We start from the raw sequence: 16134 nt of genomic DNA, 5'->3' as shown, positions 1-16134 counted from the left end.
ATAGATTCCTTCTCCAATTTCAATATCTCCCATATGATATTTATAATGTACATTTTTATTTCCTGCGTGCAGTACCTTACACTTTTCTCTATTAAATGTCATTTGCCATGTGTCTGCCCAGTTCTGAATCTTGTCTAGATCATTTTGAATGACCTTTGCTGCTGCAACAGTGTTTGCCACTCCTCCTACTTTTGTGTCGTCTGCAAATTTAACAAGTTTGCTTACTATACCAGAATCTAAATCATTAATGTAGATTAGGAATAGCAGAGGACCTAATACTGATCCCTGTGGTACACCGCTGGTTACCACACTCCATTCTGAGGTTTTTCCTCTAATCAGTACTTTCTGTTTTCTACATGTTAACCACTCCCTAATCCATGTACATGTGTTTCCTTGAATCCCAACTGCGTTCAGTTTGAGAATTAATCTTTTGTGCGGGACTTTGTCAAAAGCTTTCTGGAAATCTAAATAAACCATGTCATATGCTTTGCAATTATCCATTATCGATGTTGCATCCTCAAAAAAATCAAGCAAGTTGGTTAGACACGATCTCCCTTTCCTAAAACCATGTTAACTGTCTCCCAGGACCCTGTTACCATATAGGTAATTTTCCATTGTCTTTTTATGACCATTTGCTCTAAATTTCCATTCCGTTGCACAAAAAGGTTGCCGACCCCTGCTTTTAGACTGTCTTGGTGGGTTCAATTTTATATATATGTATATAATATAATATAATGTATGTGTGTGTTAAGCCAGCTCAAAGCCTTGCATTGAGTACTGTATTTTAAGTTGTATTGGAGATTTTTAAACAAAGAGATTGAGTCCTTTTCAGCACAGGACCGTTATGCTATCAAACACGTTCATGAATTAAGTCAACTTACAAATGACATTTGACAAAACAGAATCGCTAGGTGAATTTAAAATCTATTTATTTATCTTTTTAAATCTGGATGTGTTGGATTGCCTTGTGTCTTTCTAATGTAAATCCTTGTCTCTTGGATTGGAAATTAACAAGATGGAAGAATTTAAGCACTATACTTTTAGAAATTTTGTTGGATGTAAAAAATGGTGTATTTCAACTGCACTAGTCTGACTAATGCTGATAAGAGGATTGTCTTATTGTCTTTGCCTGTATTTCCATTCTTGGGTTTACAGAAGATATTGTGTAGCTAACCACTAACAAGACCTGCTGTATGAGGAGTGCTGTTTTTAAAGTAATCTGTAACAGAGGTGTCATGTAATTCTGAGGGATAAAATACTACAACAGGAACATTATTTTTCAAAGTTTAGGTTTTTCAGAAAGCTTTTAAATTTGAATTGTATACTGGATATAGTAGGTTGGAGACCAGAACCTATTTTTATATGCTGTGATGCAGTCTTCTGATAGGACTTCTGGCATGCATCAAGAATAAGTACAATTTTGGCAGCAATGCTAAATGTCTTTAGGTCAGATCATGAATGATGGTTGGAATTTATTTAAAAAGTTACACTATAAAAATACCTGTAATTTGGCTCCATTTATGAAAGAGCAACGATTTTATGTGCAGAGATGGCCACGTTTTAGTTTTGGAACACATGGCAGATCACTGCAAGAAAATGAAGTGTTCATGAAAACCTGATTTGTAGTATTCTTCTCTCCATGAATACATGTAGGTTTAATGCTTAAAGCTGAATAGCTTACTTGGATTTTTTTTTTCCCTTGATAAAGAGCAGATAATAATGGGAAATGCCTTTTTAAATGCACAGAATAACCACAATAGACTATGGAACTGATATTTAAACTCCCATTTTTGGTTTGGGACATGTTTAAGAGTGCTTTTAATACCAGAGATTTGTCCTTTCCACATGCTTCTAGCCAGTTCTGTTATGCATGTGGTTTTAGTTAATGGCTCACTAAATCACAAGTCCTATGTATTGGCAGTTCCGTTTTTAAACTTAATGCAAGGATTGTCTGCAGAACTATGGTCAATTTAAAATTACAATATAATTGTTTGCTGAAATTGCAATTCCAATGCTATTTAGTTCAATTCAAATTTGTTACAATGATACTGCAGTAATTGCTATTATAATTACTGTTGCACTAAAAAGTAACTTAAATAGCTACACACTAAAGCCCCTTTTACACTGGCACCCCTACCCGGGTCACGGTCCAGTGTAGTGTGAAACCACATACCTGGGTCATACCCGGGTTAACGTGGGTCCCAGCAACCCACCTCAGGTTGTGGGTTGACATGCTTTCACCCGGATTGAGGGAGACAAAATGCTTGACGGCCATTCTTGATGCAATAACAAACGGCCATGCCTGCATGAAGGTTTCGCTTCCACAAGGAACATTTCTCTCTAGCCATATTTTTGTTGATTGAGATCCCGCATGAGCCAGATTGCAGCAGGGATGTAGAAATATTTGCTCTAATCAACATTTGGGCCAACTGCTCAGTCCAGAGAAGCTTGGATGGAAGCATCAGGAACAAGCTGCTTCCGGGGCATTGATACGCATATTGTGCACTTGCGTCTGTCACCCCAGGTCAACCCTGCTTTATCAAAAGCAGTGTGAAATCTCGTACCCAACCCACATGACAATGGTCCTGTCCTGGGTAGAAGATGCCAGTGTGAAAGGGGCTTAACATGTTACTCTGTTTATTCTACCAAGCTGTAATCACAGGTACAAATACAGAAACATACAATTTTAAAATGGTTTCAAACAAATGGGGTCACCTAAAAGTGGTAGAAAAATACAAGGATATTTGCTCAAAGTAAAACGCAACATGGAACTTGATTAAGCTTAGAAAGGTGTACTATTGAATTGTGATCAATTATGTGGTAATTACAATTCTGCATGCGTGCCAGTGTTCAATTGCAGTTGACCCCAGGTCAAGGCTGTCTGTGTGATCTTGTTGTTGGTGCATGTGGTTGTTTACAGATATGCTCATGTGATGGTTTTATTAGTTTGAGGTTGATGTAGTACACACTAATTGTACAGTAAAGCTCAATAGTAAAATAGTACAATCCTGTCTGAATGGTGCCCTCAAGTGGTGTTTGTGATGCAGTGTTTTATCACTCTGAATGGATTCATCAGTCAGAGCCACTGATTGCTAGGAAGAAACTATCTACCTAATCTAGTTTAAGAAACTTTTATAAACTTTTTTTTTTTCTTTCATAGAATTCAACAATATGGTTGGGTGGAAAAGATGACCCATTGACTGGGTTTACTTGGCGAGGTGGATGTGAACGAGAAACCACTGGCATTCAGGTCTGGAGTGAAGTGTTTGTAGTTGAAAAGCCTGATGGAAGCAAGGTAGGCGGCTTTTAATTACTGTGTGGTACTGTGCCAACGACACATTTTAAAACCAGTTTTATCATTAATGACCTGTGTATTTTGAATACACTAACTTCAACTTTTCTAACAGTCATGTCATTTAATGCAAATTTTTATTTTAGTACTTTCAACTTGTGAACTTTTTAAATTGAACGTCTGATTTGATCTGCTTAATGTGTAAATCTTGTATCGGTTGAATCGTTGTTAATGGGCAGTGCAAACCCTATAGCACTGATTTTTAAATTGGTGTGTGCCTTGTAAATGAGTGGTGTAGAGAACAGCTGTGCACTTTATAAAGAGTAACTGCCTGTTCTGTGCTCATTTTGTAGGTGGCGGTGCTCTTGATCGACACGCAGGGGGCCTTTGACAGCCAGTCAACTATCAAAGACTGTGCCACAGTGTTTGCCTTGAGCACTATGACCAGTTCAGTTCAGGTATGGTTGTGGGTTGCTCTAGTGTGTGAGAATCAAATAGATGCTCTTTAATATTGATTTTATTTTATGGTTCAAATAGTGGTATTAAAGTCTTTATCCTTGGCAGCACACATTGAATTGTTTGTAATTTTAGTTTTCTTAAATAAGTTTTAAACCCTTCATTTCAAGTAATTAATAAACTCCCGAAGACCTACAGGTAACCTGGATTTACTATCACTTTATAAACTAGAATTAAGTTGGCGGTCGTTAAGTTTCTGTAATAAAGTAATCATTAAACTGTGCTATCAGATGATGTCTTGGCATTGCAATATTAAATATTTGAAAGTAATGCCTTCAAGATGCACAGCATAAAAGATCACTCTGATTAAATAAATAGCGATCATCTTTCTGCACTGAATCCTTACACTTTTTAGGAATGAGGACTTAAGTGTACATCTTGTCAATTTATGCAATTACACATGCAAGAAAAAAATAAATGTAACTGGTAATTGACTTAAAGGGTTTTTTTTTTTTTTTTTTTTTTTTTTTTTTTCCCCATTTCATTCATAACTTGCATCACAGAAGCAACCCCAACTTTCTATCCTCCCATATTGGCCAAACACAAATGAAAAATCAGTTTGCCATGTTGTAACTTTTATACATGCATCTGTTTCCCTTTCTTCTGTATGTAAAGGTTTATAATTTATCTCAGAATATCCAAGAAGACGACCTTCAACATCTGCAGGTAAACTGGCACATTTTCTTAATATATATTTGTTTGTGATTTAACATTTTCAGGGTATTTTATTTTGGAAAGCTGCCACCACCATTTTGGAGCTTATGCCTCAGCCACCTTTCTGAGGTTGTGACTATTTGCAGGCCTGTATGTTTTTGTGTTGATGAACTTGACATTGACTGCATAAGGCTTCAGACTACCATATGGAGGTCCGGTGACTTTTGTTGCTGTCGCAATATGGGAATAGCCCAGAACGTGCATCGAAGTAAAACAAAGTTCTTGCACACAAATTACTATGCAAGACGGAGCATTTCTCTGTCTGATCTGTTCATGATTCAGTGTTTAACTACCTGTTGGGGAGGGTAAATTAATTTTCATGTAAGTTGACCTTGATTTCCCTTGATTAACCATTACAAATGGGTGTTTCCCCTTTGACACCCCAATCTGAAAACTTTTATACCAAAGACTCGTGCTAGACTCTGTGCTCTCTCTCAACATCCCCCTTTTTTTTTTTTTTTTTTTTTATAAAAGCCTTGCTTTTAAGTGCTCACTTGCTCCGGTTGGAGTTTTTAAAATAATAAATATCGTTTTATTGTTCGTCTATCATTTTGCTATGAACTCTGTGGTTTTCGCTTTTGCGTTTCTACTGGTTGAGTGTGTCTGTAATATATATTACACACATACTTGGCGGCTCGTTGCTGTTCTAGTACAGCTATCCAGCAGCACAATTACAAAGGCTTGAATCAATCGGTCGTCTTCCTTTTTTTGTATTCGGAATAGAAGTTAGCCAGTGGCTGTTTTGCAAGTGGGCATCCCTGCTGATTTGCCACAAACGGTAACATGCGACCTGTCGCCCCCAATCCTAAGGGACCGAGGTTACTGTTTTGGTGCTGGCTACTTCTAGTCTCGTGTTTTGTGATGATCTAGAGGTTTAGCCAGTGGCTGAATTGCAGGTGGGCATCTTTGCTAACGTGCCACTAGCAATAATTGCGATTTATTGACCCCTATCTTGTAAGTGGGGTCAAGGTTACTGTTTCAGTGCAGAGTGTTGGTACAGAGTGCAAATGTGTCGGCACGGAGTGTCGAGTGCAAGCGTGTCGGTACCGGACACTCCAGTGGCACAGCTGTCTGTCAGCAGAGTTTTTGCCCCTGATGCAGCGGGCTACTGTAGCCTTGCTCAATATATGATAAGCAGCCTAGTCTCTCCTGCTGCACCTCTGGTCCACCTGGATTTTCTGCTCAAGTTGCAGTCCACTTGGGAACACACTGCCATGGCAATTTCCTATACAGTGGCCTTCTTGTACAGTGTATTTGGCATGTACAAGCTGGGTCTTACCCATTACCCGAACAAGCAGTGCAGAGTGACGGAAGTCATTCTTAAAAAGGTATATGCAGCTAGTGCTTTCACTGGAAGACTGGGGAACTACAGTAGCATTCTTGTAGCTTACCAGGCACACCTTATTGGATCCATCACTAAGACGCATAAGCCCTCATCTCAACAGCTGGATGAGCTCCTGTCACACCTTTTTGGCCCAGCGGTGGACGAGGTGCTGCAACAATCTCAGTGCACACAGGAGTCCACCAAGGTACTGGCACGTCTTAAGTGCCCACCTCCAACATCAAGCCTGCAACACAGTGACACCCTGTGAGACAGCCCACTACTGCTTTTTGAGGGGGCAAGCATGATTTCAGGCGCACTGTACCAAGACAAAAGGCGCGGGCTGCACAACAGCTGAAACAGCCCTAGGCTATTGCTGCCGCAATTCCAGGGCTCGTTCCCCAAAAGCCACTTGGTCTACTGGAACCAGTTCATTACAGGCTCCTGGGTGCTCAGTACTGTAGAAACTGGTTGCTCACTTCAGTTCCAACACATGCCCACCACCCCCCCCCGATAACAACTGTCACAGAACCACAAGCCATCACTCGGGTGGTGCAAGGTAGCAATTGCATAGTAGAACCTCTCAACAAGAACTGGGGGGTTCTATTCCAGTTATTTTCTGGTGCCAAAATGGATCTGTGACAGGTAAAACTATATCCTGAGTTGGAGACTGTTCAAGATGCTGTCTTTGCAAAGGCTGTTGCAGTCCATCAGGTCTGAAGAAAGCTTATTTCCATATCCCCCATAAAACCAGTGAACCAGAAATGCCTGAGGTTCGCTTTTCAGGGACCAGTGTACCAGTTCGACCTCTCTCTGGCCTTGTGTTTTTACAAAATGCATGGAAGCTATATTGGCCTTGTTGAGACTCGGAGGCATCAGAGTCCTCGACTATCTGGAATTGTGGCTCATTGCGCTGGGTCTCCAGTACAACCGCACGAACACTCAGAGCTCGTCACCAACCATCTATATTGGCTGAGTCTGAGAGTGAACTATGCAAAGAGCCAACTGGCACCCGCCCAGGTAGTTACCTATCTGGCTGCGTCTGGACTCTGGGCTCATGCTGGCCACTCTGTCAGATGACAGAGGTGAAGTGAGTAACTGCCTGCCTAGAGCCCTTTCAGGTCTGTAAAGCACTACTAGTAGTGGCTTTCCAGAGGCTTCTGGGCTGGATGGCAGCAGCATCGAATACCCTCTCACTGGGTCTTCTGCATATGCGCACCCTCTGCAGGTTTGTTTTCAACTGCGCGGCTTGTCAGTCTGTGTTTAACCACGACCTCCTGTTGTGTCCAATTGCTGTCTTCAGATCAACTTGGCTGTGGACCTCCTCTCCGGCTGGGACAGGCTAAGCAGGTCGCGATGGATGCTTAGGGCACATTGTGGCACCCCAGCCATCGACTTGAGCTGTCTGGGGCTATCGAACAGGGTGATGGACACCCTACAAAATGCTAGGGCAGCCTCCACAAGCGTGGTGCTAGTCACTTGGTTTTGAACCCACAACATGCCCTATGGCAGTTATACTGCAATTTTTACAGGCACTTTTTGATGAGGGGAAATCTCCCTCTACTCTAAAGGTCTATTTGGCAGCCATTTCGGTGTGCCATGTAAAAATCGATTGTCTACCCAGCAGCTCATTTCCTGGCAGGGCAATCTTTGAAAGGCACCCCAAGGCTTATGCCACCGTCAAAGGATTTAGTTCCTTGTTGGAGATTTAAATGTAGTGCTAAATGCACTGACAAAAACACCCATGCATTCAGCTGAGCTCATATTTTTGTCTTTTTCAAGGCAGCTTTCTTGCTTTCCATCACTCCCGCTAAACTGAGTGAAGTGCAGGCACTCTTTCAAAAGCTTATCTAATTTTTTTCAGAGGCTAGAATGAGTGTCACCCTTCGTACTAACCCTGCTTTTTTTGTCGAAGACCATCTCGTCTTTCCACATTAATCAGTTGGTGGAATCGGAGGCTTTCCTTCCCCGTCCAGAGCGGAGCGCCTGCTCTGTATGCTTTGCCCAGTGCAGCATTCACATTATGTTGACGGGACCAAAAGCTGGAGGCAGTCGGAACAATTTATTTGTTACAAAGCTGACGGGCACAGTCCAGACTGGCCAGTCTGCCCCTGCCTGAGAAGCTCACCAGCCATTTCAACAGGGGTCAGGGGACCTTCATGGGCTTTGTTCCAAGGTGCATCTATCTAGGTCATACTGTAAATCCAAAAATATTTGCAGCCACAATATGTGGCGAATCACACCTAGAAGACCAATTGAGCTCCAAAAATGTTGGTGACCTGTTGCCCTGAAGTAGTATACTACTTCATAATAGTGTATGCACAACATGAAGACCTGATGTTGGTTAATATTACTGTATGTGCCTTCAAAAAATAAGTGTTTTAGTGCATTTATACAGTGTATTTGCCCAGGCTAATGTAACATGATAGGTTATCGCAGGGTTTGAAAGACACACCCAATACTGCATACAAAATATAATTTACTGAGAGGAAAATTTGATATGTCAACCAAGAACTGTTTCTAATGCAAGAACTACACAAGCGAACTACTCAAGTATGAAGCTTCTGTACTGTAAACAGATCTGAAAAAACTATTTCAAATCCATTTCTCGTATTTTTGAAATGTGGTGTTTTTTTTTTTTTTTTTTTTTTTTTTTACACGGGAATATCACTTGTGCTAGTAGTGTGGCTTTCCTTAACCGCATTCAATATCCCCGAAAGACCGGCCTGAAATGATCATTTTACTTTTTTTTTTTTTCTCTCTACTAGTTCGTGGTGAACAGACATCAATATTGGTCATTTGGACTACTTACGCCCTCTAGTGGTCAGATAAATTTCGTATGAGTCAACATTGTGGAAGCATTTATATAAGCGACAAATCGTTTTGCATTTTTTCTGACACGCGAAAGTCTCCTAATAAAAGGCTTGCAAATATTTCTGGATTTACAGTACATGGTGCAGCGGTGTGGGCTTCCTCCCATATGTTTGCCAGGTTCTATTGGCTGAATGTTGTGGACCCGCAGAATCCTGGTTTTGGCACAAGAGGGCGGCTTCCCAGTCCACCCTCATGATAGAACACTAGAGGAGAGTCCTTCTTAAGTGTTTTTCAAGTTGCTGGAATACTGTTCAGCTCAAAACGAGCTTGCTATGTTTGTATACCATATCCTTGCGACAGCTTTGGTATACTCACCCATTTTGTAATGGTTAATATTCCCTACTTGAAAGGGAACGTTGGGTTATTATCATAACCCTGGTTTCCTGAAATAGGGATGTTAGTCATTAACTTTGGGGCTGCAGCGTTCATGGTCGCAGTTCTCTAAGGAAAATGACGATGTTGCCCCGCCGCGTAGCTGCCGTATTGCTGTGGGGGAGGAGCATCAGCTGCGTCACTCTGCTCTGACGCGAGTCGTTGGTATAAAAGTTTTCAGGTTCGGGTGTCTTAAAGGGGAAACACCCATGTGTAGTGGTTAATATTCCTATTTCAAGGAACTAGGGTTCTGATAATAGTGTAATGTGTTTTTTTTATAGTGGCCTCTAAACTAGATTAAGATACTTCACTTTGACTAGCTATTGGAACTGCATCTTGAACTTGTTTGGGGAAAACTGTTTACCACCTGTTGCTGGTTTTAACTTCAAAATATTAAGAGTCTAGGGATTCTTAAAGCTATGTGTCGTCTTATATGAAATCAATACGAGTACCTCAATGGCTGTTCTATTTCTTTTATTTCATATAGCTGTTTACAGAATATGGACGGCTTGCTATGGAGGAAATATACAAGAAACCATTTCAGGTAATTTTGAAGAAGCATTGAGGTAAATTGAATTATCGGTATAGAGCTCTGTGTTCTCTGTCAATCAGGATTAAATTGACTGTGCCAAAAGTAGTAAGAATAGACTCTACCTGGCATTGACTAGTGGATTTTAATTTTTTTTGGTATCAGTGAAACCATTTGTCTTTCCTTATCCAGTATCATTTAAACTGAAATTGCTCATTGGGCTTACTGTTTACAGGTGCATCCTTTGTTTCATGCTTTTATTGGTAGTGCAAAGCGATTTTGTACAAGTTTTGAAATGGTACTGTGTTTTGGTGCAGCTTAGGCAAGTACATGTTTGACCTTAGGTTTCATTTTGGCACAAATGTAGTGTTTGTAGCAAATTTAGTACTGCTGCATTTCCTCAGTGGTGTGTGTGTGTGTCTGTTTATTTTATATATTTTTTATTATCTGCAAATCAGCCAGTTCAATATATTTTTTTCATTTGTTTTCCCCACAGACACTTATGTTTCTAATTAGAGACTGGAGCTATCCTTATGAGCATTCCTATGGTCTTGATGGAGGAAAGAGTTTTTTAGAAAAGAGGTTGCAGGTAAGGTAAATAGTGGTATGTGAAGTATACAGATTTTGATCTTTCCAAGGCCTTTGATACAGTTGATCATACATTACTCAATAAGATTGTTTGCTGGTACTGGATTGCAAGCAGCTGGATGGTTTCAAAATTACGTTACTAGAAGATCACAGATTATCAAACATGCAAATCTGATGTCAAATCCTGTTTCGTTAAATAAGGGTGTTCCTCAAGGATGTATTATTGGCCTGCTATTGTTTTATCATTATATATATATATATATATATATATATATATATATATATATATATATATATATATATATATATAATATATATATATAATATATATATATATATATATATATGGATTAATATTATTAATGTTATTTTACACTGCAAGTACCATCTTTATGCAGATGATACTATACTCATGTAATCCCTCCCCTTCCTTGGCAATCAATAATTTGCAGTTTAATTTTGATTCCTTTCAAAGAGCCTTAATTAATCTACCTTATTTTTAAATTCTACACTGAACAAATAAACGCAACATGCAACAATTTCAAAGATTTTACTGAGTTACAGTTCATATAAGGAGCTCAGTCAATTGAAATAAGTTCATTAGGCCCTAATATATGGATTTCACATGACTGGGAATACAGATATGCATCTGTTGGTCACAGATACCTTAAAAAAAAGGTAGAGGCGTGGATCAGAAAACCAGTCAATATCTGGTGTAACCACGATTTGTCTCCTGCAGCGCGACATATCTCCTTCTCCTAGTTGATCAGGCTGTTGATTATGGCCTGTGGAATGTTGTCCCACTCCTCTTCAATGGCTGTGTGAAGTTGCTGGATATTGGCGGGAATTGGAATACGCTGTCGTACACGTCGATCCAGAGCATCCCAAACATGCTCAATGGGTGACATGTCTGGTGAGTATGCAGACCATGGAAGAAGTGGGCCATTTTCAGCTTCCAGGAATTGTGTACAGATCCTTGCGACATTGGGCCATGCATTATGCTGAAACCTGAGGTGATGGCAGTGGATGAATGGCACGGAAATGGGCCTCAGGATCTCATCACGGTATCTCTGTGCATTCAAATTGCCATCGATAAAATGCAATTGTGTTCGTTGTCCGTAGCTTATGCCTGCCCATACCATAACCCCACCACCACCATGGGGCACTCTGTTCACAACATTGACATCGGCAAACCGGTCGCTCACACAACGCCATATAAGCTGTCTGCCATCTGCCCGTTACAGTTGAAACCGGGATTCATCTGTGAAGAGCACACTTCTCCAGCGTGTCAGTGGCCATCGAAGGTGAGCATTTGCCAACTGAAGTAGGTTATGACTCCGAACTGCAGTCAGGTCAAGACCCTGGTGAGGACGACGAGCACGTAGATGAGCTTCCTTGAGACGGTTTCTGACAGTTTTTGTGCAGAAATTCTTCGGTTGTGCAAACCCACAGTTTCGTCAGCTGTCCGAAGAATCCGGATGTGTAGGTCCTGGGCTGGCATGGTTTGCGGTTGTGAGGCCGGTTGGACATGCTGCCAAATTCTCTAAAACGACGTTGGAGGCGGCTTATGGTAGAGAAATGAACATTCAATTCTCTGGCAACAGCTCTGGTGGACATTCGTGCAGTCAGCATGCCAATTGCAGGCTCCCTCAAAACTTGAGACATCTGTGGCATTGTGTTGTGACAAAACTGCACATTTAGAGTGGCCTTTTATTGTCCCCAGCACAAGGTGCACCTGTGTAAAGATCATGCTGTTTAATCAGCTTCTTGATATGCCAAACCTGTCAGGTGGATGGATTATCTTGGCAAAGGAGAAATGCTCGCTAACAGGGATGTAAACAACTTTGTACACAAAATATGAGAGAAATAAGCTTTTTGTGCATATGGAAAATTCTGGGATCTTATTTCGGCTCATGAAACATGGGACCAACGCCTTACATGTTGCGTTTATATTTTTGTTCAGTGTAGTAAGACAAAAGCTATGGTATTTTTCTTCTACAAGGACAAATGCTACTAAAGAATTATCTTTTAGTTACTTTAGGTAACAAAGTTATTGAAATAACAAATAAGTATCTGATTGAACAGTAATCTCGTTTTAAGGTTCATATTGATAATATTGCAAAATTATAAATTTAAATTAAATTCATGATCATTTTATAGACTCCAATCTTGTTTTTCTGTAGTTACAAAGCAAACTGGATCCTATATATCATGCAGCCTTGAGCTATATTATGAATTCAATTTACAGTACTCATCATTTTGTGTTAGTTTGTTTGGCTGGACCTCCTTGGTTTTGCAAAGGTTGAAGCGCTGGTATATTCAGTTATATAACGCTATTCTTTGTAAATTACCTCCATATATAAAATATACTTTTTTTTATAGTTGCTTATTGTAACTACAGTATTAGATTGCATACATGTTTAATTTCACGGTTCCTAAAGTGTGTACAGAGGCTGCTAAAAGATCATTTGCCTATTTTGCTCCTTGGTCTTGGAATGATTTACAATTATTTAAACTGTACTAAGGTTATTCTAGACTGTAGCTTAAGAGTAATTATCTACATGATTATCTACTTGAGAGATGTGCATGTATTAAGTAGCTGAGTAGACTTGTTACTATTTGATTGATTATTTCACTGATTTGTTGATGGTATTATGATATGTTTTTTGCATAGAGGTTTATTGTGGTGTTGCTTTCTTGACTAGGTCCCACATGTAAGAGATTTTAATCTGTGTGCTTACCTAGTAAAGTTTAAAAAAAAAAAAAAAAAAAAAAAAAAAAGCTCTGAGATGAACATGGCTTTTTCATGTTCTGACAGAAGTATTTGGAAATTTTGTAAAACATAAATCAAAGCCAACGTTATATATAGTGCTGTATTAAAGGAGGGAGGAGGGATATTTGGGATGGAGTAATTGGTTGTGAAGGTCTTACAAATCCCACACACCAGGCGGAGTACTTTTTCCATTTGCCATTTTAGAAACTTGTGTGTTTTTTTTTTTTTGTTGCAGAAATATCAAGCAATGTTTGTTCGGATATTGGCCTCAGCGCTAAATATGAAAGCAATGTTTATGCTGTAAAAACTGAAAGATCTTTTTTCTATTCACGTACCCGTGTTTTATGGTGCAGTTTAATTTGTGTAATAGAGGTGCAGCATGCACAGTGTTTTGTGCAGATCTTCTCCAAAAATGCAAGCCTTACAAAAAGCACCGAAAGAAGTTCTAAAGAAATGGAGTAAACGGAAGTCTACCTACTCTTAGATATACAGCAACCTTGTCAGAAGTACAGTAAAAGGTGCCAATTATAGAAAAGCTTCTTAATGACTCTTGCTTTTAAGCTTGAAACATGCATGCCATTTGATGCATGTTGTGAGTAGCACTATTGAGACATCAAGTCTGTCTTCGTCTCACAATGGCTTTTTGATGTGTTCCACTGGTCAATTTTTTTTTACATTTTACGTTTTCAAAATAATTGTACTAGTTGGTCACTTTGGTAACCCCTACCCTGGGTGAAATCATCTGGTAATGGTTTAGTGTTCATTCCCTGTTTTTCAGGTGAAACAGAACCAGCATGAAGAGCTGCAGAATGTTAGGAAGCATGTCCATTCTTGTTTCTCGAAGATCGCTTGTTTCTTGCTGCCACATCCAGGTCTTAAGGTTGCCACAAATCCTAACTTTGATGGAAGATTAAATGGTACAGTTTATTTTATAAGCTTCCTTAATGTAATATTGGCCCTATTTCAGTGTTTAATAGTGCAATTATTAAATGCATGGAAATTAGAAAGGTTATTTACATTCTGTATGTATTGGCTAGGAGTTCATACTGATCGTTCGCTATAGTCTAGTTACATCTAGTTCTCAAACAAGTCGCACATGATATTTGCCATGTACTGATGATCCGTCAACTTAGGAATGCTTTTAGATGTGTGTTATGACAGCTTGTGACTTACAAATGACTTGTTGATTTTAAAATCTATATACGGTCTGTAATGGTGGGGGAACTAATTTTGCATAATTGTATATTTTTAAATAGTGTTCACCTAAAATTAATAGATCTACTGTATGAGAATAATCACTTTCTGTGTAAGGACAGCACTTCTAATTGATGATGACGATTTATAAAACTACTAAATAGTGGATTTAAGCTGGAGTATGTTCCAGTAGGTAATTGAATTAAAAATGTAAGTAGAGGTATCATGCATTCTACAGACCTTAATTTCTAGTCCTCAAAGAATGGAATTCTAGCAAGTAAAATTTGTCATAGTAAATTTTGGTCCAGTATATTTAGGTTTGGAGGCCCACAACCTGCTAATGTGTTGTGTTGGATTTTTAAGTGTAAATTCTGTGCTTGAATATAATCCTTGATGCGGTGGGCAATATTGACATGCATTTATTTTTTCCAGACATAGATGACGACTTTAAGAAGGAGTTGGAGAATTTGGTGCCAATTTTACTGGCTCCTGAGAACTTGGTAGTAAAAGAAATCAGTGGCTCCAAAGTGACCTGCAGAGATCTTGTAGAGTACTTTAAAGTAAGATTAATGCATTCATTTTATCTTCTCTGGTTAGCACTAATCTTGGACTAAGGTGTTCCATTATTTTTAATGTGTGTGTGTGTGTTTGTTTTTTTTTTTCCCCCCCATTCTGAAGGCTTACATCAAAATATATCAAGGAGAGGAGCTGCCTCATCCCAAGTCCATGCTACAGGTAAGTAAGATCTTCTTTAGATAAATCTTCGAACGTTGGCCTGCTCAGTAGTGACGAGACTAATTTGCAATGCGACTCTGGCCAGTAGAGTGTGGTATATCTGCATGCTTTCAATTAGTTGCCACCAAGACCTTTCTGTAACTGCCTTATATTTCTTTGCTCAAGTAAGTATTTTGCAGAACTGTACTCTTCTGGTTCTTGCGTTGTGATTTCCGGGTCTAATTTGTAAGTTAATTTCTACCAAAACCTAGCTGGAAAAATGCATCCTCCACTAATTTTATTTTTGACAAATGTCATGTTTTGACAAAATAGTTAATTTTAATTTTGACTAATCGAATATATCAGGCAAAATAAAATTAGGCAGGAAATGCTACAGATTTTTACCTACTTTACAAAAACACAGCAGCCCCCGCCCAACACATCCAATTTGAGTTTTTATTTGCATTTGTTATTTCTTAGGCAACTGCTGAAGCCAACAATCTTGCAGCTGTTGCGGGTGCAAAAGACTCTTACAACAAAAGTATGGAGCAGGTATGTATTACTTGTATCTCATTTCCATAGACTGCTAACTGAAGTGCGCTCGAATTGGCCTGAGTTGTCCTAGAGCTCAAACGACTCGTTTCCATGCTACCAGTTTTTACACAAGAGATACTTTAAAGATCAAAATGTGCATTTGCTGTCGGATGGTATTATAGTCAGCTTGCTAAAGATTTAAAAGATAAATCGATGTAGAAATTATTTTGCATTTGTTTCACGCAGTACATACATTGCTGTATATTGCATCTGACACACAAGTGGTTTTATTCTGTGAAAATGGATCTCGTCTTACTTTTGTTTTTGGTGTTCATGAATCCGTGTATACAAGCACATGTATAATTACTGTAATAGGATATTTTGGTGGGGAATTTATTTAGGGTTTATTGGCAGTTCTGACGGTTGCATAAAGTTCACATAGCAATCCCTCTGGCGGATAGGTATGCAGAACATGTTGAAGTGCTAGACGAGGAAAAGAGTGTCAGCTGCCAAAGTGGCTATGAGACTGGCAGTGATGAATCCTATTTGTTTGAAAACCGGACGTTGCCCTCAGTGGATTTATACAATCTGGAAATGATTATGCAGTCAGAAACCCAGATGCACTGTAAACTGTGCCTGCTGCTATAGTAGGACTGTTTTATGTTAGGGGAGGGGGGAGGGGGAGGGTCTGTGGTTTATGGAAACATTGTACC

The 16134-nt window shown here is 39.4% G+C and overlaps 1 protein-coding gene across 2 annotated transcripts in view; it reads left to right on the top strand.

The window, feature by feature from the left end:
* The window catches only part of LOC121315778 (atlastin-2-like), a 29791-nt gene that overhangs the window by 10406 nt on the left and 3251 nt on the right, over positions 1-16134 (top strand). For both annotated transcript variants that reach the window (XM_041250171.1, XM_041250170.1), the window contains exons 3-11: positions 3161-3295; positions 3646-3750; positions 4424-4474; positions 9577-9633; positions 10115-10207; positions 13758-13896; positions 14606-14733; positions 14852-14908; positions 15368-15439. In XM_041250171.1, coding sequence (XP_041106105.1) covers positions 3161-3295; positions 3646-3750; positions 4424-4474; positions 9577-9633; positions 10115-10207; positions 13758-13896; positions 14606-14733; positions 14852-14908; positions 15368-15439 — 837 coding nt within the window. The remainder of the gene's footprint in view (positions 1-3160; positions 3296-3645; positions 3751-4423; positions 4475-9576; positions 9634-10114; positions 10208-13757; positions 13897-14605; positions 14734-14851; positions 14909-15367; positions 15440-16134) is intronic.

This window comes from Polyodon spathula, chromosome 5 (assembly GCF_017654505.1).
Source record: "Polyodon spathula isolate WHYD16114869_AA chromosome 5, ASM1765450v1, whole genome shotgun sequence".
Lineage (NCBI taxonomy): Eukaryota > Metazoa > Chordata > Actinopteri > Acipenseriformes > Polyodontidae > Polyodon > Polyodon spathula.
This window is presented reverse-complemented; position numbering and strand designations above follow the sequence as displayed.